The sequence below is a fragment of the Takifugu flavidus genome, chromosome 19 (genome assembly GCF_003711565.1).
Source record: "Takifugu flavidus isolate HTHZ2018 chromosome 19, ASM371156v2, whole genome shotgun sequence".
NCBI classification, from domain to species: domain Eukaryota; kingdom Metazoa; phylum Chordata; class Actinopteri; order Tetraodontiformes; family Tetraodontidae; genus Takifugu; species Takifugu flavidus.
Genome location: NC_079538.1, coordinates 6,853,385 through 6,875,539, shown reverse-complemented (window position 1 = coordinate 6,875,539; position 22,155 = coordinate 6,853,385). Strand labels below are relative to the sequence as shown.

At 42.2% G+C, this 22,155-nt stretch overlaps 2 protein-coding genes, 1 long non-coding RNA gene and 4 other non-coding genes across 12 annotated transcripts; 3 read left to right on the top strand and 4 right to left on the bottom strand.

Annotated features, from left to right (window-relative positions):
- The first annotated feature begins 3,282 nt into the window (after positions 1 to 3,282).
- Positions 3,283 to 8,864, top strand: serac1 (serine active site containing 1). Of its 3 annotated transcripts, none has more exons than XM_057016955.1 (17): positions 3,283 to 3,411; positions 3,758 to 3,858; positions 3,933 to 3,969; positions 4,043 to 4,185; positions 4,468 to 4,557; positions 5,095 to 5,226; positions 5,309 to 5,430; positions 5,527 to 5,655; positions 5,741 to 5,854; positions 6,005 to 6,167; positions 6,291 to 6,441; positions 6,516 to 6,657; positions 6,772 to 6,872; positions 7,031 to 7,128; positions 7,245 to 7,427; positions 7,500 to 7,643; positions 7,797 to 8,864. In XM_057016955.1, exons 2-17 carry the CDS (start codon positions 3,765 to 3,767, stop codon positions 7,931 to 7,933), a joined length of 1,980 nt encoding a protein of 659 aa, XP_056872935.1. In that variant the 5' UTR covers positions 3,283 to 3,411; positions 3,758 to 3,764; the 3' UTR covers positions 7,934 to 8,864. The 3 variants fall into 3 exon arrangements, with proteins under 3 accessions (XP_056872935.1, XP_056872937.1, XP_056872936.1); XM_057016956.1 differs by having other exon boundaries at positions 3,290 to 3,413; positions 3,743 to 3,858; XM_057016957.1 differs by having other exon boundaries at positions 3,287 to 3,858; positions 5,813 to 5,854.
- LOC130516144 (uncharacterized) lies at positions 8,069 to 12,408 on the bottom strand. Of its 3 annotated transcripts, XR_008947367.1 has the most exons (5): positions 12,066 to 12,408; positions 10,973 to 11,165; positions 10,645 to 10,787; positions 8,860 to 10,352; positions 8,069 to 8,736 (listed from the first exon to the last, which is right to left on the bottom strand). It is a non-coding gene; the product is annotated as an uncharacterized LOC130516144 (long non-coding RNA). The 3 variants fall into 3 exon arrangements; XR_008947368.1 differs by lacking the exons at positions 10,645 to 10,787; positions 10,973 to 11,165; positions 12,066 to 12,408 and having other exon boundaries at positions 8,860 to 8,912; positions 10,263 to 10,612; XR_008947366.1 differs by lacking the exons at positions 10,645 to 10,787; positions 10,973 to 11,165; positions 12,066 to 12,408 and having other exon boundaries at positions 8,860 to 10,615.
- On the bottom strand, positions 9,930 to 10,093 carry LOC130516680 (U1 spliceosomal RNA). The gene has a single exon (XR_008947570.1). It is a non-coding gene; the product is annotated as a U1 spliceosomal RNA (small nuclear RNA).
- A 1,405-nt stretch (positions 12,409 to 13,813) lies between the features above and the next one.
- On the bottom strand, positions 13,814 to 14,004 carry LOC130516668 (U2 spliceosomal RNA). Its single transcript, XR_008947558.1, has one exon. It is a non-coding gene; the product is annotated as a U2 spliceosomal RNA (small nuclear RNA).
- A 1,287-nt stretch (positions 14,005 to 15,291) lies between these two features.
- gtf2h5 (general transcription factor IIH, polypeptide 5) lies at positions 15,292 to 16,115 on the top strand. Of its 2 annotated transcripts, none has more exons than XM_057016969.1 (3): positions 15,292 to 15,532; positions 15,694 to 15,762; positions 15,919 to 16,115. In XM_057016969.1, coding segments are annotated over exons 1-3 (252 nt in total). In that variant the 5' UTR covers positions 15,292 to 15,530; the 3' UTR covers positions 16,100 to 16,115. The 2 variants fall into 2 exon arrangements, with proteins under 2 accessions (XP_056872949.1, XP_056872950.1); XM_057016970.1 differs by having other exon boundaries at positions 15,294 to 15,502.
- Positions 16,116 to 20,059: 3,944 nt separating this feature from the next.
- Positions 20,060 to 20,250, bottom strand: LOC130516667 (U2 spliceosomal RNA). Its single transcript, XR_008947557.1, has one exon. It is a non-coding gene; the product is annotated as a U2 spliceosomal RNA (small nuclear RNA).
- Positions 20,251 to 20,822: 572 nt separating this feature from the next.
- trnad-guc (transfer RNA aspartic acid (anticodon GUC)) lies at positions 20,823 to 20,894 on the top strand. The gene has a single exon. It is a non-coding gene; the product is annotated as a tRNA-Asp (tRNA).
- Positions 20,895 to 22,155: the final 1,261 nt, after the last annotated feature.

Sequence of the window (22,155 nt, the reverse complement as noted above, 5' to 3'; positions counted from 1 at the left end):
AATGTCGAGAAGCCTCCATTAGAAGATTTAAATCAGACATTGACACTTAACACCACTCTTTACCCATCATTACCTACTACTACTTCCCCACCCCCATATCAATTGCCAGTTTTGACTAATAACAGTGGTCAGTTAGGTGTGGACAGAGATGAAGAACTGCAGGAGTTACGTGAAACAGTGTGGGAACTTTGGAGACAGGTCAGCAGGATTAAACAGGGACAGGAAGAGATGGAGATAAGTTAGGAAAAAATGAATTTAGAGAGGAAGCTCAGGTGGTTCGCCCTAAAACCTCACAACAAACTAAATTTAAAAAACAGGATAGTCAGAAATCTACATTAGATATTTTTAAAACTTCTAGCAATCAAATAAAACAAGTAAAAAGAGTTGATCCCTCAGGAGGATTTGCCAGGGCTGACTGCAGGGAGGAGAAGGTAAAATTGATTTATGGCAGTGATAAAGAAGAGAGTGAGTGTGAGTATAGAGGTGAACCATTGACAGGAGGCGGGTCAAATACGAATACACACGCGGAGTAAGGGGCCCGTTTCAGTTCCAGGCCCTCTGATACAGAAAAGAGGAGGACAGGAACCGGTATATGTTCCATTTGCAATTACAGACATCAATTGTTTAGTGGATAAGATGCCCCCACCCGCAGAGGGAGGCGGCAAGTGGATGTCCAGCCTTTTTAGTTTAACACAGAGCATTGTGCATGCAGCTGGCATTAGGAGACTTTAGAGGAATGGATGTGTGCCACAAGGTGCCATCCTGGCTCAGATAATTTGCACACCACTTTATTCCGTCAGGCCATAACTTTAGGACTTCCACAATCAGTAAAAGAAGCTATGGAAGGAAATCCTGACCTTCCAGGCAGCACAGCGGATGTCTGGGAGAGACATCTTTCACACCACATCAACACATTTAAAGCTAAACAACAGGGAAAGAAAGAGGAGGTGATTACAGCGCAGGAACAGCTCCTAAAAATACAGTTAGATGAAGCACTGAAAAAGCTTAATGATAAACAAAAGGAAGAGAAACAGATGGTTCAGCAGTTTCCTCGGCAGGTGCAGCCAGATCAGTTATGTCCGCAACAAGATTTTGCTCCGATAAACCCGTATTGGGCCAGTCCAAGGGGAGGCATGTGTGGGAGACACGGCGGGCAGGGATACGGCTTGATAGGCGGGTACTTAGGCCGAGATCAGTGTCACGCCTGCAAAGGGTATGGTCATTGGCAAAGGGACTGTCCATATCACAACTACCCGGAGGTACCAGGCAGTGTTACATTTAGTGATGGGTTATGATCTGACGGTACTTACAACACATAGCGTGGTATCACTGGTCAGCAGCAGCATTCACCATGACCTCACTTAGACAGACCAGGATGGACAAGATTTTAACTGCACCACACATAACACACACACACATGAAGGGATAAATAGGGCAGGGTTTAACACAGCATCAGGCTCACCTATAAAACATGAAGTAGAGATGAGGCAACTGACACAGGCACTCATGGAGCCAGCGGAGGTCGCAGTTGTAAAATGCAAAGGTCACAGCAGGGAGAACTCTTTAGAGGGAAAAGGTAATGAGGCGGCAGATCAGGCAGCAAAGAAGGCGGCAGGTTATAAACCAAGTTACAGTTTGTTGTTGGTAGAGAAAACGGTTCATGAAATGCTTCCAAGATACGACAGGGAAAGACTTAGTTGTGATCAAGAAGAAGCTCCTCCACATGAAAAAACTGATTGGAAGGAAAAGGGGGGCTGTGAAGTTGAAGTTGAAGGAATTTGGTGGATCCCAGACGGCAGACCTGTTCTCCCGCCCGGTCTGTTAGATGCCGTTCTGGAAGAGGCCCACGGCCTGAGAACACTGCGGGAAACCACGAATGATGCAGAGAATGTTCAATATGCCCACAATTTAACGTAAAATCAACAATTCGACATATGAGGGAAAGTTTCCAGTTGCCCCAATGGCAGGGCAAGAAAATTATAGATTTCACTGATATGATAGACAGGGTCAATGGGTTCCGATACCTCTTGGTCGCAGTGGATGCATACACTGGCTGGCCTGAGGCGGTTCCCGTAAAAGTAGAAGAGGCAAAAAGCGTTATTAAATTTTTGATTAATCCGACACATGGTTTCCCCAAACAAATTAGATTTGACAATGGAACTCATTTTAAGAATAGAGATTTACAATCCATAGGCCAGCCCAGCACTTTTATGAAATGTAGATTTTATTTTGTTCAACTAAAAACGAATCTCTAAGTTCTCTCCCAACAGGCAACCTCTGTAACCAGTCAGTAAGGATCCAGGAATTCCACACACAGCTGAGTGGGTTCTTCTGAGAGTCATCAAGTAAAATTGGTCAGAGCACAGGTGGACGGGCCACTTTGAAGTTGCAGAGCGAACATTACTTGTTAACCCTAACATACTAACACCCTAACACATTAACCCTAACACTGGTATTACTGTAATCAATGTACCCCAGCAGGTAATTCACAGAGAACGCTTGGACGGATCGAGGAACATCTAAAGACGATGGCACCATGATTAAACGTCTATTATTCTTCATTACATCAAGAGGAGTTGTCAATGAATTGTTTGTATTGGCCTAGCTTAGGCTAGGCCAAAAGGGGGATTGTTGAGAATTGTCTTTATCTTGTTGTTATGTGTTTCACCATATGTTCCTGTCTTCCCTTAGAAGTTAGGCAAGGTAGACTAAATGTAATTAAGAACAGAGACATTTGCAGGATTGTTGTTTGATCTACTGTTATCTCAGGAGCCAGTCAGGCAGGGGGTGTCAAACACTCATTGTAAACAGGACATCAGGGGGTTGTTGATGATCACATTTGCATGAAGAATGAGATCTGGCTACCTGGGAAAACAATGGAAAAGAAGAACCCTACCAACACCGCAGGGGACTGGAGGAAGAGGACGAGGACATCTCAGCGGGGGATCTGGATTGGATTGCATGGACATTGTGAATTTGCATGTGTGTGACTATAAAGGACTGGGCCAAGGGATAGTTAGGTTGTCAGACTTCGTGCCCTGACGATTAACTCTGTTGTTGTTAGGGTTATGAACTGGCCCGGAGCTCTGTAATATTTGTATCTGGAATTGGTTCTATTGTCAAATACATTTTGAAATTGGTACTTTTCTTCTCGAAGTCTTCATTCAACGAACACGCGGATCGGCAGCTACATACAGGAGGTATTGCGATCCAACAACGGTGAATTAAACTCATTAGGCGTGGAAAATCACATTTAAGCGACTGTGTCGCGGCATTAATGGCGGGTGATGACGTCATATTTAGGCGACAACTTTAATTTATAAACGGTTGACACTTTGAAGGTAAAAACCCGCAAAGACCCATGTAAACATTTTGACAGCCGACACCAACGCAGCGTCATCCACCCGTGAAGTACGTCCACACGAAACTTTAACATTATCCAAACCGTATAGCTGTTATCGCCACTAAGCTACTGGCCAGTCTTTAAAGTTAGCCGAATGCAGTGCGCTGGAGTTAGCTTACTCTATCAAGTGTTGACATTATCTTGTTTTGAGGTTCTAAAGGCCACCGGAATTCATAATAAACAAACGGCATCTACATTAGCTATGCGTTAACTGAATAATAGTCGATGTGGATTTTGATATGTCCCTGACATATGCAGTAAGGCTCTGATTCTGTCTCTGCATCTACCTTAAGTGAATCTGAAGCGTGAATTTGTAGTTTTGGGTGTGGGTTTTCTGGTTCCGATCACATGCAGGTGAAGGATGTCTGTGGCAGCTCTCCGTTTGATCCACTGTCGGAGGCTGAGCACAGCTGGAACACCTGGGGTCCGAAAAGCTTTAAACTGGAAAACGTTCAGTAAGTTTGGAGATCATTGCAGTTAACATTTAAGTAAATCTAAGAAGTCAACTTATTCTTTTTTTGTAATTTAGGGAGGTTTGCTAAAGTAACTGGCGCAGTTGTCTTGGGGTAAGTTAAAACAGATTTGAATCATTGTTTTATTTGGCTGATGACAAAGTGTAAATCCACCATCATTCTACAGAAGCTATCTTTTCATCACTTATGAAGTGGAGTACTTGAACAAGGCTGTCACACTTGACACTCGTGCCATTCTTCAGGAGAAATACAAATCTTACATTTACCTCAAACCCACTCCTTCAGATGACCAGGAGGACCTTGCTGCAGGTGTGCCTCAGTAATGTTGTTGTCTCTATCTTATGTGACTGACTTTCACAGGTGCACAGTGACTTCTGCTCCGTTCTTTCCTCCCATTCTCTGTGTGTTTCCTGTTATTTGGTATCAACTCCTGATATGATCACCTTCCAGCTTGTACTGAGAGTTTTGACTAACAGCAGCTATTACTATAGAGTTTCTTTAAATTACCAAACCTCCATATTTTTGTGTAACTGATGCAATTTAGCTTGAAAGCTCAGGGTAGTAATAACATATATACTGTGTCTCATCCAGAACTCACGTACAAAGCAAGAAAAGAACTGCATAAAGCAGCTAGGAGGTTTCTGGAAATATCCTCTCGTCTTCTGCTGCAGTCACTAGATGGTAAGAAACAGTAATAAGGATAGATACCCCCAAAATAACACACTTAAATGGCAAACTAGTGATATTTTTAGGCAGTAAAACAGCAGCTCCTGTTGTTAGGTTCTCAAAACAATATTGGCCAAAGGAAACACCTTCAAACAGGATTCACGTGTCACATCCAGCATTTTAGGTATCAATGTCATTTTGTGCTATTATGGACTGTTATACAGGATTGATAGTGAACGTTCCTACAAACTACATAGAAAAGAAACTTGTATTTTTAAAGTTTGGCTTATTTTTGTATTAAATGTTACTGCATAATATCTAATAAATAAATGTTTGACCTAAAAAAAAAAACTGGACAGCTGCCACCTTGAAGCCCCCCGACTTGAAAGGAAAAGGTTTGACTCATTTTCTGTGGTCACAAGCTCATAGTTGCATTGTAGTTACGTAGACATTTGTTCAAGTTGGAAGTGTGCGTAGGAATATGTCTAGCGGCTCGTATGCTCTTCGTTTTGACAACAACCAACCGGCTTGTATGCCGTCTTCATGTTTCAGAACATTTTAGTCATGTGGATGCAGACCCACATGAAGTGGCTTTATGGGTATTACTGAAGAGGACACAATCCCCTAATAAAGCCATTCGATTACAAGCTGTACAGGAGCTTGCTGGGAATCATCACTGGCGTGGTAAACCACACACAAATTAATGAAATAGTTGACTTAAAAATTGGACTGTGGACCCCTTAAGATGCACCTGTTCATAAAACAGACTATCAGTATCAGACGGCAGCACAAGTTATAGACCAGCGAACGGCAGTGGGGCTCGCTCGGACCCCTCGGGTTGATCTGCGTTTCTTCCTGCGCACGCCCTCCCTGCCTGACCTGGAGGATGTAAGTATCGAGTCGTTTCAGACCAAACAAGATAGCCTCTACATGTAGAAGTTAGGGGAACCCTTATTGTTCGGACTGATGCATTCATTCTGTCAGGGTTTGTCAGCAGAGGACGAGCTGCGGCAGCTGCTGGCGTCTTTGCCTCAGTCCGAGGTAGACAAATGTGTCCAGTACTTCACTTCACTGGCCCTCAGAGAGAGCACCCAGGCCTTGGCTGCACAACGGGTAAGGAAGACAGTTTCTCATAGAATTTTGGAAAAAGAAAAATTAAAAAATAATATTCCTATTTGGATGGGATCTTATGTTGCAGGGTGGTTTGTGGTGCTTTGGCGGTAACGGGCTTCCTTATGCCCAGAGTCTTACTTCCGTCCCCTCTCAAAAGGTGGAATCCTTCTGCCTACAGGCGCTCGTACAACACTCAAAGGTAATGATGACGCTAATATCAACTAGAATCTCTATTGTAACATCTGAGACTTGTAAGATAATATTTTTTATGCCAGATGATTAAGGGTATTCTTTCTGTTTTATACATGTTTGTAATGAATGTTCTGGACTTACTTAAATGCTTTTTCAGGTTCAGAGCCACTGTGACCACATAGTTGCCAATGGGGGTGTACAGCTTCTCCAGAGGATGTATCAGCTACGCAAAGATTCTCTGAAGATACAGAGGAATATTGTTCGTATAATAGGAAATTTGGCACTTAATGAGAGCGTTCACCAAGCCATAGCACAATCTGGTAATGTCCCATATGACTGTTGATGACCTTCACACGACCCCCACATGACCCCAGAACCGTCAGCTGATTATTTCCTATGTTATAGCCAAGTTGTCTGATCTGAATTTTTAAAAACACCTGCAGGCTGGGTGTCTGTCCTGGCTGAGATGATGCAGTCTCCCCATATAATGCAAGCATCTCATGCAGCCCGAGCTCTGGCTAACCTTGACAGGGAGGCAGTAAATGAGAAATACCAAGATGGAATCTATATCCTCCACCCTCAAACTCGCAGCAAGTAGGAAAATACTGATGTGACGGACACGTGATATAATATATACCAACCTATACATGACATCCTTCACTTTCCAGCCAGCCAATCAAAGCAGATGTGCTCTTTATCCATGGGATTCTGGGGGCAGCATTTAAAACATGGAGACAGAAGGACCGCGTTACATCAGAGGAAAAGGATGAGACGGGAAGCACTGAGAACTATACAGAGTGCTGGCCGAAGGTGAGGAACATTATATTGGAATTAATATAAAACCAATCATTTAAATAGTAAAGGGTGTAATCAAAAGAAATCAGATTCGTTTCTAACCGTTGATTCTCTTTTGTGTCGTTATAGTCATGGTTGGCTGCTGACTGTCCGAATCTGCGAGTGCTGTCAGTGGAGTACGACAGTCACCTTAGTGACTGGATGTCCAAATGTCCAGCTGAGAATCAAAGGTAATGAATCTTTAGCATGTGTGTTTCTAATGGAATTGTTTAAAGACCTCTTAGAATATTAATAGAAAAATAAATGTAGGCATTTAACGAATTTTTTTTGCCTAACATAATTATGTGCAGAATTATAACAGAACCTTTATTTCTGTTTTTCTCTCAAGGACGTCCTTGGCATATAGAAGTCAAGAGCTGCTGAAGAAGTTAAAGCAGGCAGGAATTGGAGACAGGCCTGTGATCTGGGTAGCTCACAGCATGGGAGGTGCTGCTCCAATTCCATGTCCTTCCATAAGCGTGCTGTGGTTTTACACCACTGTTTTTAATAAACCTACAAACATTTTTTTAAAACTTGAACACTGTATTTCATGTCTCCGTCAGGACTGCTTGTCAAGAAAATTCTGCTTGATGCTTCAATGGACCCAGATATGCACGGACTGTTAAACAACACCAAGGGAATGATGTTTTATAGCGTTCCTCACCATGGCACCTCCATGGCAGAGTACTCTGTCAATGTAAGGTACCTCCTCTTCCCCTCTATTGAGGTCAGAGAACTTTGCAAAGGTGAGTGCACCAAAATGAACTGAGGTTCAAGGTTGTTTGAAACTTCACTTTGTTGTTTGGTTGTGTTTTCAGACTCGCCAGCCCTGCGCAACCTGAATGAGAATTTCCTGATCATGGCGAAAGAGAGGCAATTCAAGGTGCTGAGTTTTGCAGAGACGGAACCAACAAACATAGGGCCCATGATCAAGCTATTGGTGGTGCCGACACAGTCAGCAAGTACGTAAATACAAATCACATCTTGATCAATTTGGAAACACACTACGTATCAAAAATATAACAAATATGCACGAACACAATTACCAGAATTGTAAAACTATTCTCTTGTAATGTTTTTCCCTCACCTATTGGTTACTCCATGGTTGGTTTCAGATCTTGGCATTGGCGAACTAATTGAGGTGGATGTAGATCATCTTAACATTTGCAAGCCAGAGAAGAAGGACTCGTTTCTGTATAAGCGCAGTCTCCAGTTCATCCAGGAAGTTTTACAAAGCTACATTAGCCTCTGACTGACACCTGTGGACACAGGTGAACTGTAAAATCACTGTTTACTGTTTTACCAGCACCTTCATTCACTCCAAATGGAAATACAACTGCTGCTTTACTCATGCCCTCATAGTCTAAAAATCATTATTCACTGAAACTGCGTGTTTGTAATGCTTTATGTAGTCAATTTAATACAGGTTACGCTAGAGCAATAAGTGTGTCTGGCCATATAGCTGCTCATTGGAAATTATATTAAGTTAGTAGGCAGTAATCTTCATGAGGCTCAAAGGATCTGAAGTGTTATAAATATTTTTTTAATCAGCAAAATGCCATACTGATTCAAAGTAAATGGTATATGCTGTCATACAAGACTTTGCCTAAGACTATGCTCAGGCAATCTTAACATTTAAAAAAAAAAACCCAAAACCATACATCCAACCATTTCTACCATGTTTTTGTAATTCTGGAGTGCACTACCAACAAACCTACCCATCATAACGTCTTTGACTGGTGTTGATTGTACATGTCCCATGGTTTGGTGGGTAAGAAAAAGCATCTTTGAAGGCAAAACAGAAGACAGTAAAACATCCTTAAAACTCACACTTGTCTTTGGTTGAAGAAAGCTATGGATTTAAATGTGGGAGCCAACAACATAGAGTCATTGCCTCTCCTCCGCATATTTCTTCAGTACCATGTTCTTGAGAGCTGGCCTGGATGGGATCAAGCAATCCCACAAACTCCTCGAATCCACAGCCATCCACAATGGAAAATTGCTGCGAGTCTTTCACCGTTTATAAGGAACTTCATCTAGCTCTCTTCTGATCCACTATGACAAACAAAGACAATGGAATGAATGATTAAAAACAAACATGGAAAAATACATTTCAATGAAACATTAACATGGAACATAAAATGTTACCGTGTCTAATAAAATCACTATTTTGCCTACCTTGATTTGTGTTCACCGGTTTTCCAGCATCTTCACGTTTGGCAGTAAAGTGCCTAATTAATCAGGAATGAGAATTGAGATGAGGTGGCGTCAGTGTCTGATGAGTTTGGACCGCGAACCAGTCAGGTGATTGATTCATACAACGCTATATGAAGTAGCAACTGTGACTTTTTTTCTGCACTAAAACAAGCTTTGAAGCGCTGGTTCTGTGGAATTTTAGTCCAGGGTTCGAAGCTTGTACCGAAGCTTCAGGGCAGTGATGGGCAAATGATACCGAGGCTTCGGAGCTTGTGTCCCTCTTCCTGAAGCGGAGTGATTTGAAACGCTGTGTCGGAGCTTGTATCAAAACACCAGTGTCACGTGACCGATGACGTTCGATCATCGCTGTTTCGCTTCGCGCTTCATTGCTTCAAAACGTTTCGAAGTCTTTCATTGGCTCAGTCTTTCAGTGTGTGTCATTGGCTCATGGCGTTTGAATGCATTCTGATCCAATGACAGCTGGACAGGGGCGACAGAGTTGAATGATTTGATGGCATACCGGCCATATAAGATGAATTATTACGCTTCAAAATTGTTGGGTTGTGAGGAGATAGAGATTCGGAGAGTGAGAGTATTTTGGCAAGTTTCATGGCAAGTACCACCAATAAGCAACGTTCTAAAGTTTGTGAGGACAACATTTGCATTTATTCTTTGGGTTAATCTTGAATGTGTTTTAGAGTAAGGGGGAGAGTATCTGCATATTTTATTGTAATGACAATATAATGATTATTTGGTATGAATGAACAAAACGCCTGGATGACCACTTTTACTGGCGTCAACGGATTGAAACAGTGCCAGTGCTTCAGTCGTGCTCTTTAGAGGTTGCTATGGCTTCAGTTGTCCACCGGATGTCACCATCACTGAAGTCTTGAAGCTTTTAATCTTTTTTGACACAATTGTTAGGAAAGCCTCAGTGCTTCATGAGGCTTCACTTGCCCACCCCTACTTCAGGGTTGCCTTGCCCTCACCAACAGACAATACTGATGTTGACATTTGTGTTCTAATTAAGTGGATTATTTTCAACAAGTTATCAGGGGAGAGCGCGAACGCAGTCCCCCACTACCAGAAATTATGCAGTCGAGATTCCCACATTTGGGGAATTCGCAGGGGTCAGCACAGCCGGAGTGCAATGGCTGAGCCTCGCCCTGGGTGAACCACCTTCGTGATCATGGTATCTCCCCTGCCAGGTAAGTATGAGTTGTACAGCGCACGTTTGGGGAGGTCTTTCACAGTAACACCATTCTCACTCACGAAGCTTGGAAATTATCACAATCACAAACACAACAGGATCCATTAGTGGTTATGTACTACACGCAGGATATTTTTACAGCAAAATCTGGATTTGAGCATAACGTTTTACTCACGGCTTGTATTTCCCATAATGCATAGCTGCGCCCCCACATCAGACTCCTTCTGAAATAATCTATTTGCTATGAACGTGTACCTAAAAAGACCTGACAAGGCAACAGCAGGTTAGAGAGCACCAAAGCTACAAGACACTGTAATAACATTTGTAATATAAACTGTCTGAGCCACGTTTAAACACTCAAAAGGAGACAATAGAAGTACACTTCCTTCCCTCCCCCGCCAGATATGTCACTTCCTCATCTGTCTAGACAGTAGAAGTACACTTCCTTCCCTCCCCCGCCAGATGCGTCACTTCCTCGTCTGCCTGGTCACTAACGCACGCTACCGCCACCTGTGGTGAACAAGTGTAACAACATGGTGTTGCAGGGTGAAACATACCTCCATCCAGCTTCTGACCTCTTCCCCCTCACATGGTTCCAGTGGGGCTGGGCTCCATCCCTGCTACCTTCCAAGAGCCATCAGCAGGTTGGACCCTATCAGGTCACCAGGTTACTGCAGGGCCAAGGATGATGCATCCACAGCTAAAACAGAAAAAAAAAAGAAGTGAATCAACACTTGTCTGTTTCCAAAATGTAAAATGAAGTGTCATATAAAAGGACCGTGAACTGCAAGGCTGGACCTCATTTACATACGATTTAAAAACAAAAACAGTGCTTCATTTAATCTCCATAATCTTAAAAGTAGAGATGGAGTCAGCCTCCCGTACCTGGACAGAGAGCTGCGAGTCCCTACCAAGTCTCACTCAGACTGCTCCCCCAAACATGTGGCCTCTCGGGATGCTGTTGGCGGCCCACGGAGATCCTCACCCAGAGAGCCAGGCCACTGCTGCCTTGACCCTTTGCCATGTATAAATTGGCACTGAGGTGATTCTTCTGTGTGGCCGTGTCCTCGACCTGCCGCTGATAACAGAGACACTTCTGAGCCAAAAAGCCGAGAAGCGATGCCACGTAATCGGGAAAGGGAGGAACGGATTCCAGTTACTAGGACTTTCACTCAGTTATTCAGCTAAACAATTTAATAAATACAGAACTGATGCATCGTGACACGTGGTTGAATATGTACAGAACACAAGTTAAAGAGGGAAAGTTCGTCAAATAATAGAACTCTGTCTCCCTCTGGCGAGCGCGATCAAGAGGCTAAAATTAACAAACATAAATTTGGATGTTCAGAGGCGAGAATAAAACCATCACCAGAGCCGACCAGCTTCGAAATTTGAGGGAGAAATATTTTTTTTAAATTAGGCGATGGCACAGACTTCATATGTCACCAGTATTTCCATTAATGCATCACGTTGGGAGTTTGTTCTAAATCGTCAAGTATGAAATTTAATGCATTTAACGCTTACAAGCTCGCAATCATTATGATATAGCATATATACATATATTGCATTTTTTTTTACTAAAATGGAATCCAAGTTTGCTCCCTAAAATTCAATATACTGTAAACACGTATTTTCATGAAACGACCAAATATACATTTTGACTCATACGGACTTAAACAAGAGCAACATTTGGGTGCCTTTATTTTTAATTCCCCGTGTGGCAACGCTTTGACTTTGAACCAATTCTTGACAGATATTACGGATATAATCTTAGTTTAAATCGGCCTTCGTGGCAACGCTGTTAACATGTTCGTTAGCCTAGCTTTAGCATATAAGCTAACAAATGAAATCGGTAAAAACTTGTTTAACGCTTTGTCTTGACCATCATATTTAATGACATTCCATACATTCAAACAGCACTGAGGTGAAAAACTAAAAGACTCGGTTACAAAATAACGTAAGAGAAACTATTTCTTACTTTATCACCTCGAAGAACGTTTCTAACGTGGCTTCCTCGATCCTACAAATAGTTCCGACTACGTAATTTGATTGGACAAGACGCTTTCCACCAGAGATGGGACTTCTTACATGTAGTATCACTCCGCTGTACAGGTGCCCTAATAACTGTTAATTGACTAATTGGCAACAGCCCCTCTCCCCTCCTGTTACCGAGCTGTGTCAAACAAACCCTCAAACCAATCAAACCTCTTCTCACTTATTACTAGTAACTGATAAAATCTAACAAGGTTATGCTGAATATCAGCATGGTGTGACTCATTTTCGACCGAATCACACCAGTGCTGATATTCTGATATTTGCCTAATTAAAATTAGAAAATTGTGTGTGTGCGTGAGAGAGAGAGAGAGTAAAACCTTGCTTTTACGCATCATAGATTACAGGGACTAAATACACCAACTTTTTCCTATAGTAGTGGATTTTTTTATTTATTTTTTTTTTAATGTTGGAAATTAAATAATTTAACCACATTAACTAACTCGTCATTGCTGTAATCAACTATAAAAGTAAATAAAACTGTCTTTGGAGTTAAAGTATTCCTTTCTGAGTGAAGACTTTTGTCAGAAATGTAGAATGGTGACAGTTGTGAAATGGTGGAGTAATTATCTTAACCTCATTAGTTCAGGGGTGATAGCAGGCTGTAAAAGCAGAGACAGAAACAATGCATTCATTCCTAAACAGTCTGTTTCAGAGACTCAAATGAGACAGTCGTTTTCTTCTTCAGGAACGGCAGCATTCTTTGGATCATCCTGATGAAACGGGATGTTCATGTCTGTTCCTGCTTCCAATTCAGAAATTGCTTGTGTCTATATCTTTGAGGGTTCGCTGGAAAAAATCAAGCGGAAACACTTCTTCCTTTTCTTCTTCAGCTCTTTTGCTGCAACAGCTGGTGAAGAGGGAGTTGCTTCTTTTCTTCTATGTCTGATGTTCTCCTGATGTTTTGTACCTGATGCAGCCCTGAGATGTTTTGCAGCAGATCTTCATGCTTTGTGACCCAACTCTGCGTTTGTTCAATCACTTCTCTCTTCTTGTCCTTCAATGGCACCACTGATGTCTCGTAACTGGACATGTGTTGACTTCATGAAGGTGTTACTGTTGTCTGGTTTGTCTCAGCTCTCTCTGAATTTGGCACAATTGTTTTCATTTTGTTTTAGCACTCGATAAATAATACTCTTGTGTTCAGGGAGCTAATAAAGGGCTTTACACACTTTTGGTAAATTGTGACTTTATTATGTTCGGTCTAAATGTAAAGCAATACGCCTCCTGTTCACCAACAAGGCCCAACTCAATTTAACGGCAACTGGGCGGTGCAAAGACCACATTTTGCCAGTAGAGGTCGCTGTGACTAAAGCTTCGATTATTTAACTTATTTCCGTCACACCACAACTTGGTGTTTTCTATTATTGATCCTCATGTTAAACGCTTTTTTGAGATTGAAAAATAAAACACTTCTGGGTTTTTAAATCTTAAGTTTGATCAACTCTCTTTAACTACAACTCTCTGTTCACAAACAAGGCCGTAAATTTAACTACAACTCGGCGGCGCAAAGACCAACTCCAGCCAGGAGAGGTCGCTATGACTTAAGATCGGATTATTAACTTAGTCATGTCACCTTGGTATAAGTGGCTCTTACAGTGTTGGAAAGCGTCGTTAGTCTGTAGGAACTAGATCTTTTTTATAAGTATTTATAATTAACTTTGTACATTATTAGGGGGGTGCACCGTTCCTGGAGGTACTGCAATACCAGGTCGATGCGTGGAGTGGACGGAGCAAGCCCCTATTCCATCTCCCTGTTCCAAAAATCAATTTAATATATGGTCCCCGGGTAGGGGACGTATCAGATATTAAACTGATAAGAACAGATACTACACTTGATCTTAGCCAAAAGGCCGAGAAGCGATAACACATAACTGGCGAGGTAGGGACCGCATTCCAGTGACTATGACTTTCACTCACGGTTAAACTTAGGCACAATGTTGTGGGGAAAAAATAAAATAACACTCAAAAACTATACGATATAGAGAATCTTTAGCACAAAGCTACACAAATGATATCGCTGTTTAAAAAAAGAAACAAAAATTAACGAGGATTCTAAACGCAGCTTTGGCTCATTTAAGGTCACGTGGTGTAAATTTGGCCAATAGGCTTCCGCCTTCAAAAATATTACTTTAAATTTTCCTCCTACATGTAAGCCAGGGTAGCTGTTTTTTCGACCTAATAATTTAGTAAATATTGAATTGATACACGCTAACACACCGTTAACCCTGTATATAATGGAGAAAAAGTTTCTACAGTATTAGAACTCTCCTTCTAGTGAGCGCAACCAAGACCGTGTACGTATTTTAACTCACACGAACTTAACAAAGTTCCCTAAAAATGCAATTAAAAGCAGTCACAACATATTTACCATATCATATGTTACATTTCGATGGTAGAAATCTAAAATATAATATCAGAAATATTTTTCGAGAAGTGTTTTTCTTCCCTGATCACTTCGATCAGCTTTTGACCCACCACTGGGTGGCGCTGCTGTGCTATCGGCGACTACCGTGATTGCAAGGTCGGATTTACTGTTTTCAAGAGTTTTGATTAAAATTCGTATTATTTAGGGGTATAAGGGAGAAAAACGGTTACAGCGAAATATGATGAATAAATCCCACTTTTCGTGTTTCAGAAAGTGCTCTGTCCCCTGCCGAAACAAATGGAACACGCCACATTATACCCAAATAAGCTTGTCAAAAATACAACTGGAACATCACATAACAGACTCTATCAGGGTACACTTGCATATAAGTCACGTAACTATTAATCACAGAATTTTAGACTTTTAAAAACAAAATATATCATGGCCTAAAAAGAAATAAATGGATAGCTTTAATTTTACTTTAATTTTACTAAATTAAAACAAATTTTTGCCTTATGCACAATCCTCCTGTTAATCTCATTGGGAACATTCAGTTGAACTCTGTTTTATTTACAAGTACATGTATTTCAATTACCTTCTAGCACTTTTCAGAAACCAAGGGGCAGAACCACACTCACTGGGGCAAAGGTCAGTGCTTTACCTTGGAAACCAAAACAACAGCATAAGTAATGGCAGTTTAACAACAATGAGATGTAAAACAAACAAACAAACAAACAAACAAACAAACAAACAAACAAACAAACAAACAAAACAGTTACAACAGTAAGAATAGTCCTCACTGTCGTTACACAAATGCAGCAAAGGTTAGACTGTCATCCCGACCATCGAGAGCGGCGCTTTCAGATTCCCTCAGCTGTATCAACGATCCTGAATTTCTAGTTTTAACCTCTAGAGGACGCTAACACGCCAAAAGCTACCACTCGTCCGAAATATAATAGAAGAAGAAGAAGACCCATCAGAACAAGGGGCAACTGGTCAGTAAACGTCGATTTCTTCTTTACCATGTAAATATTTAAGGTTTTACTTTTGAGGTTGTAATATATATGCTTAAAAACCTCAAATTATAAAACGATAAATGCACACAATAAGATTTCCCTTGATTAGGTCTTTCTACATTAGTGTTATCTGTTAGTTAATCTAATGTGCTGCATTTAATGTCATACAGGCTTGAAGCACTTCTGGTCTGTGCAGCAGTAAACATGGTTAATGTACACAAAGGCGTTCTTATTGAGTGGTGAGTTCAACTTTAAACTGCCAGGAATACTTTATCAAGTATCTCAAAAAGACAATCTCCCTGAGACAGATGGCCTTTCTACAGGAGGCACATTATTATTATTTTCCATTTGTGAAAACATGTTTTTATTTTCTCTCATGTGTTCACCTGGACCAGTGATCCTGCTATGAAAGAGTTCCTCCTCCACCTGGATGAGACCATGGCTCTTGGAAAGAAGTTCATCCTGAAGGACCTTGACGAAACTCACCTCTTTATATTAGCGGAGGTGGTTCAGACTCTCCAGGAGAGAGTTGGCGAGTTGATGGACCAGAATTCCTTTCCTATCACGCAAAAATAAACTCTAAACAAAATGATCTCTCTTTTTTTTTTTAAATCATTGGAAAATCTGACCAGTGCATTTTGTTTGTAAGTAGTAGTGTGTATTTACTGTCACCAAAACATAGTTTTCATTTTAATTTATTATTTTGGTTGATCAAGTAACAGTTCTTTGTGTAAAGTAACTTTTCCCAGATGCATGGGAACCTGTAAGTTAATGTCACAATCGTTGAGTGCAGTTGTTTATGTACATAAAGTGTGTGAATGTGAGAAATATGAGTCATTTGCAACATTGGTAGTTTGGACCATGATCCCACTGTGTGCTGGTCCTGGTGAATTAAGATGAACATGGAACATCTTGCTTGGCCTTTTGGTATAATAATCCCTGATTAAAATCACATTTACAAGTCTTTCTTTACCCAATTTGGATGCATTTCTGGTAATCATCATCTGCTGCTTATAAATATAATTAAGATTAAGATGTACTTTATTCATCCCCGTGGGGAAATTGAATTATAGTAGCAACCTATACAAAGTATAGAGACAGAATAAATAAATACAGATAAGATTAGAGCATTATAAGCATATATACAGCATATATTATAAGCATATATATAATATATACATAATATATAAATATTGTAAGCATATATACATAAATATAGAATAAAATAGAAATAAAATTACAACATGAACATTACACAGTTATTGTTATTGGCTGGGTTTGGATGAGTTATACAGTCTGATGGCGGATGGCAGGAGTGACTTCCTGTCCCGTTCCTTAGAGCAGCGAGGCTGCAGGAGTCTGCTGCTGAAGCTGCTCCTCAGTTTGTCCACTGTGTTATGGAGGGGGTGGGAGGGACTGTCCATGATTGTCTGCAGTTTCAACACCATCCTGTCCCTCACCACCTCGTCCAAGTTATCAAGCCTACAGCCAACAACAGACCCTGCCTTTTTAATGAGTTTGTTAAGCCTGTTGGCATCCTTAGCTTTAATGCCTGCACCCCAGCACACTACAGCAAAGAAGATGGTGCTAGCCATGACAGACTGGTAGAACATGTGGAGCATCCTGCTGCAAACACTGAAGGACCTGAGTCTCCTGAGGAACTAGAGTCTGCTCATGGCCTTCTTGTAGACAGCATCAGTGTTTGTGGACCACTCCAGTTTATTGTCCAGCTGAACACCCAGGAACCTTTAAGATGAGACTATTTCCACGTCTTTCCCACTAATGCAGACTGGGGAGGGAGGGGACTTGCTTTTTCTGAACTCCACCACCATCTCCTTCATCTTGGTCACGTTGAGCTGCAGAAGGTTCTCCCTGCTCCACCTGACAAAACTCTTCACAAGGTCCCTGTATTCATCCTCCTGTCCATTCTCCACACACCCGACTATGACTGTGTCATCCGAGTACTTCTGGAGATGACATGTCTCAGAGTGGTACTGGAAGTCAGCTGTGTAGGTGGTGAACAGAAAGGGGGAGAGCACAGTTCCTTGAGGAGCCCCTGTGTTGGTCATCAGGGGGTCGGACACACAGCTGCGCAGTCTCACAAACTGTGGTCGACCTGTCAGGTAGTCCTCGATCCAAGAAACAAGGGAGCATCCATCTGCATGTTCTCCAACTTAGCCCTCAGCAGTCTTGGCTGGATGGTGTTGAAGGCAGAAGAGAAGTCAAAGAACATGACCCGCACTGTGGTGTTTAGTCTGTCCAAGGAGGAGTAAGCCCTCTGTAGCAGGTATATCACTGCGTCATCAACCCCCACCTTGGGCTGATAGGCAAACTGCAGAGGGTCCTGAAAGGGGCTCACCAGAGGTCTGAGGTGGGTCAGCACCAGCCGCTCTATGACCTTCATAATGTGGGAGGTCAGTGCTATTGGCCTGTAGTCACTCGGTGCCACAGGATGGGTCTTCTTCGGCACTGGGACCAGGCAGGATGTCTTCCAAAGCACTGGGATCCTCTGAAGATGAAGGCTCTGGTTGAACAGGTGCTGCAGTATTCCACACAGCTGCCTGGAGCAGCTCTTCTGATGCCGTCCGGTCCGGCAGTGTTTCTCTGGTTGAGCCTCTCCAGCTCTCTCCTCACCTGGCCAGATGTGAAGGATAGTCCTGTCTGGGGGATGGGTGACATGTTGGAATCCATGTAGGGTGTCAGCAGGGGGGATGGGGAAGAAGTTGGCAGAGGTGTTGGGGGCTCTGGGAGGTGTGAAGGGGACCCATTGTTATCCAGAGGAATATTGGGACAGTCCTCACAGTGACCGATTGCTGCTGAACCACAGGTGTGTATGATGGGGAGCGCAGCACGAGATTATGGTCAGACTTGCCTAGTGTAGGGAGGTGTATGCACATTAGCATACAGTAAATCCAAAGTCTTCCTGTCTCTCGTGCTGCACTGGACATACTGGTGGAATGTAGGGAGAGTGGACTTAAGGGAGGCATGATTGAAGTCTCCTGTGATGAGAATAAAGGCTCAGGGATGTTTAGTCTGCAGGTCAGCCGTGACAGACTGAGTGACGTCACAGGCCGAGTCCGCTTTACCGGTCGGAGGAATATAAACGGTGATGGCGATGACGTTCGTAAACTCCCGTGGCAAATAGTATGGACGGAGTCCGATAGCAATAAGTTCCACATCGGGACTGCACACGCGCTCCTTGACGTGACTATGCTCCGGGCTGCACCACCTGTTGCTAACGAACACGGTAAGTCCCCCTCCTTTCTTCTTACCGGCCGCGGTGGTGAAACCAGCGATCGTCACATTAGAGTCCGGCATCAGTCCATGGAGCCATGTCTCCGTGAAACACATGATACTGGCCTCTCTGTACTCCCGCGGGGTCCGTGTGAGCGCCTCCAGCTCGTCCATCTTATTTGCCAGGGACCTGATATTCCCCGTTATGACCGCGGGGACGCAGGGTTTAAAATGTCGCCTCTTTATCCTCTGTTTAACTCCAGCCTTACTCCCTCGTTGTTTCCTCCTCAGCTCCTTCGGGATTTGGGGCTTCTCCCAAGCACCGCAAAACAGAGAAAAAAGTATTCGAGCCTCCAGAACATGGTGTCTGAATACTCCAGATGAAAATGGAAAGAAAGAAAGTAAATCCAAATAGAAAAGAATATAAACAAGTATAGAAAACACTACGAAAATTTAAAAAAGAGCAATTAAGTTTAGGGAACTGCTACTACTGGCTGCCGCCTGAGACAGCGCCATTTTAGACATTTTAATAGACAATACAGGATCTAGTAGAAATACTGGGATTATAAAAACATTGGTAATTAATAACTAATTTTACGCTTCAAGCGCCCTAACAAACTAGATTAGGTTTTCGGATTGGCCCAGGGTCTAGGACTGTCTGAACCAATCAGAAGGCTGAACTGTCTACATATGATTCGAGCCTGGTGATTGGTCTAGAGTCTAGGGCACTGTAGACTCTGGACCAATCAGAAGGCTGAACTGTCTACCTCGGTGTCGAGCAGACTGACGTGAACGGAGAGAGACAGGAGCGAGAGACACACCACAACTTGCTGTTTTCTAATATTGATCCCCACGTTAAACGCTTTTTGAGATTGAAAAATAAAACACTTCTGGGTTTTTAAATCTTAAATCTGATCAACTCTCTTTAACTACAACTCTCTGTTCACAAACAAGGCCGTAAATTTAACTACAACTGGGCGGCGCAAAGACCAACTCCAGTCAGGAGAGGTCGCTGTGACTAAAGCTTGGATTATTAACTTGGTCATGTCACCTGAATCAGAATCAGAAGGTTTATTGCCATTGTTCATGTAATACACAGTATTACACAAACTAGGAATTTGTCATGGTGTGCCGCTGCGACATTCAACATAACACTAGACATCAACACCACACTAGAATAAGATAAATAAAATAAAATAAGATAACCTGTGAACAAGTGGTGCTTGAAGAGTTGGAGAGCGTGATAAATCCGCAACTCATTCAGTTTAAAGTTGTATTTAAAATTAACTTTGCACATTTTCAGGGGGGTGCACCGTTCCTGGAGGTACTGCAATACCAGGTCGATGCGTGGAGTGGACGGAGCAAGCCCCTATTCCATCTCCCTGTTCCAAAAATCAATTTAATATATGGTCCCCGGGTAGGGGACGTATCAGATATTAAACTGATAAGAACAGATACTACACTTGATCTTAGCCAAAAGGCCGAGAAGCGATAACACATAACTGGTGAAGGGAGGGGCCCATTCTCGTCACTATGACTTTCACTCATGGTTGAATGTGGTATGGTGTATGTGTTGTATGGTGGTATGCCTTTCTAAATGTTGTGGGAAAACAGCAATAAATATTAATCGCTATCATTAGCAAAGGGTACACAGGCTAGCGCTGCGCTAAAAACAAAGAAAACACAAAAAACGAGGATTCTAAACGCCGCTTTGAGCCTTGTCAGGTCACGTGGTTTAATTTTGTCCAATGGGCAGCCGTATCATACAATTAGTATGAAATTCAAGTTACGCGTTAACTGGTCGCTAAACTGTTTGTTCAGGTCACGTCTCGGTCAGAACGCGCATTGTGGCTTTCTCGTTAACATAGCGATTAACGATTATCACCGATTGTCACGAAGCGACTCGTGTATTCCAATAGAGAACAAGCCAATCAGGTCGATGTCTCCTTCACCTTATTACTCGAAAGTACTGGTTCAAATCTTCTTTTGGGCGTTATCAAATAGAGGGATGTACATTATTTGAATAATGTCTAATTTAAACATTAAATTAGATGGATCCAAGACATCCTCGTTAGTATAGTGGACAGTATCTCCGCCTGTCACGCGGAAGACCGGGGTTCGATTCCCCGACGGGGAGTAAGTTGTTTTTGATTGTTTTTTTTCCCCTCCGAGCTGTAAAAATATGTTTGATGAGGAAAAACAACGCGGCGATCTCAATCTTTGGAAAAGCCAATCGATCCTAGAATTTATTTAGAATTTAAAAATCTGCCCGCTGTTTATTCCGGACATCTCCGTGGATTTTGACAAGGTACGTGCGCAAATTGAGGTTTTTTCTTTTTGGTTTTTTTTCATTTCACATAAAATATCACCGTAAATGCTTAATGCAATATGTCCAAGTCATGTCAGGCATTTGTAACGCTAATGTAACTTGAACATCGGGAGTTTTGCAATAAAGTTTGTGCAGTTGCTGCCATAGCTTTAGCTGATTTTTTTCTGCCGATGAAATTGCTTGTTTTCTTTGGCAGTTGTACGCTGCAGTGCGTGGTTTCTGATTACTTGTTATGTTATAACATTATGTTATGTTATAACATGTCAGAAAATGTCACAAGGCCAAGAGTGGCTGTCGCGCTTGAGGTCATTTGCCACCACAGGCGTCTGGCCATCAACTTCAGGCAACAGGCCTGCTCCCAGACAAAAGAAATGGCATGACCTTTACACTAAGGTAAAACAACCAACCTGAAACGACTTACATTAATCATTTCAGATAGCAGACTACATTTTCCCCTCAGGTATAGACAGAAAGGATATAATCTATCTAGATTTATAACTATTAGCAGGATAAAAATCCCTTGGAAAAACTTAACACGGTGAACTGTTACATTCAGTCGGGTGTTTACACATTTATTAGTCAGCTATTATGTTATGTGAAACAAGAGTAAGATTTTTTTGTTGTTACAGATAGAAAAGTGCCCTCTGCAGCTGAGGGGTCAAATGACACTGGTGAGAGAGCCACAGGGGTGCAATTGCGGCTTTCACACTCACAAGGTGACTACAATTAAAAAGAAAGACTGCAAATATAGAAAAATTCATTTCCAATGAGAGGTTGACTGCTGACACTGACAGCACATTCACAACTCCATACATTTCTCCTATTTTTCAGGCACGCCTTCATTCACTAATGGGACTCCACATCCTCCAGCAGTGCCTCCACACCCTTCAGCTGTGCCTCCTCTTCAGTCATCTACAGTTTTGCTTCAGCCCCAGCTTCCTTCTTCCATGTCCTCTTCACAACAGGATGTAAGTGATAAATAAATTCTCAGTCGATCTATAGATCACCTTCAACCTTCCCCAATTATTCTATCCTGCCTGCTCCCCGGTGAATCCTGTCTGCTGTCTAT

Bases quoted from the DNA above. Each gene is read 5' to 3' on its own strand.
- serac1 (XM_057016955.1), top strand. From the start codon at position 3,765: ATGTCTGTGGCAGCTCTCCGTTTGATCCACTGTCGGAGGCTGAGCACA. The intron at 3,859-3,932 runs GTAAGTTTGGAG...TTTGTAATTTAG, and splicing joins TTTAAACTGGAAAACGTTCA to GGAGGTTTGCTAAAGTAACT. The intron at 6,168-6,290 runs GTAATGTCCCAT...AAACACCTGCAG, and splicing joins CCAAGCCATAGCACAATCTG to GCTGGGTGTCTGTCCTGGCT.
- gtf2h5 (XM_057016969.1), top strand. The intron at 15,763-15,918 runs GTGAGTTCAACT...CACCTGGACCAG, and splicing joins AAAGGCGTTCTTATTGAGTG to TGATCCTGCTATGAAAGAGT.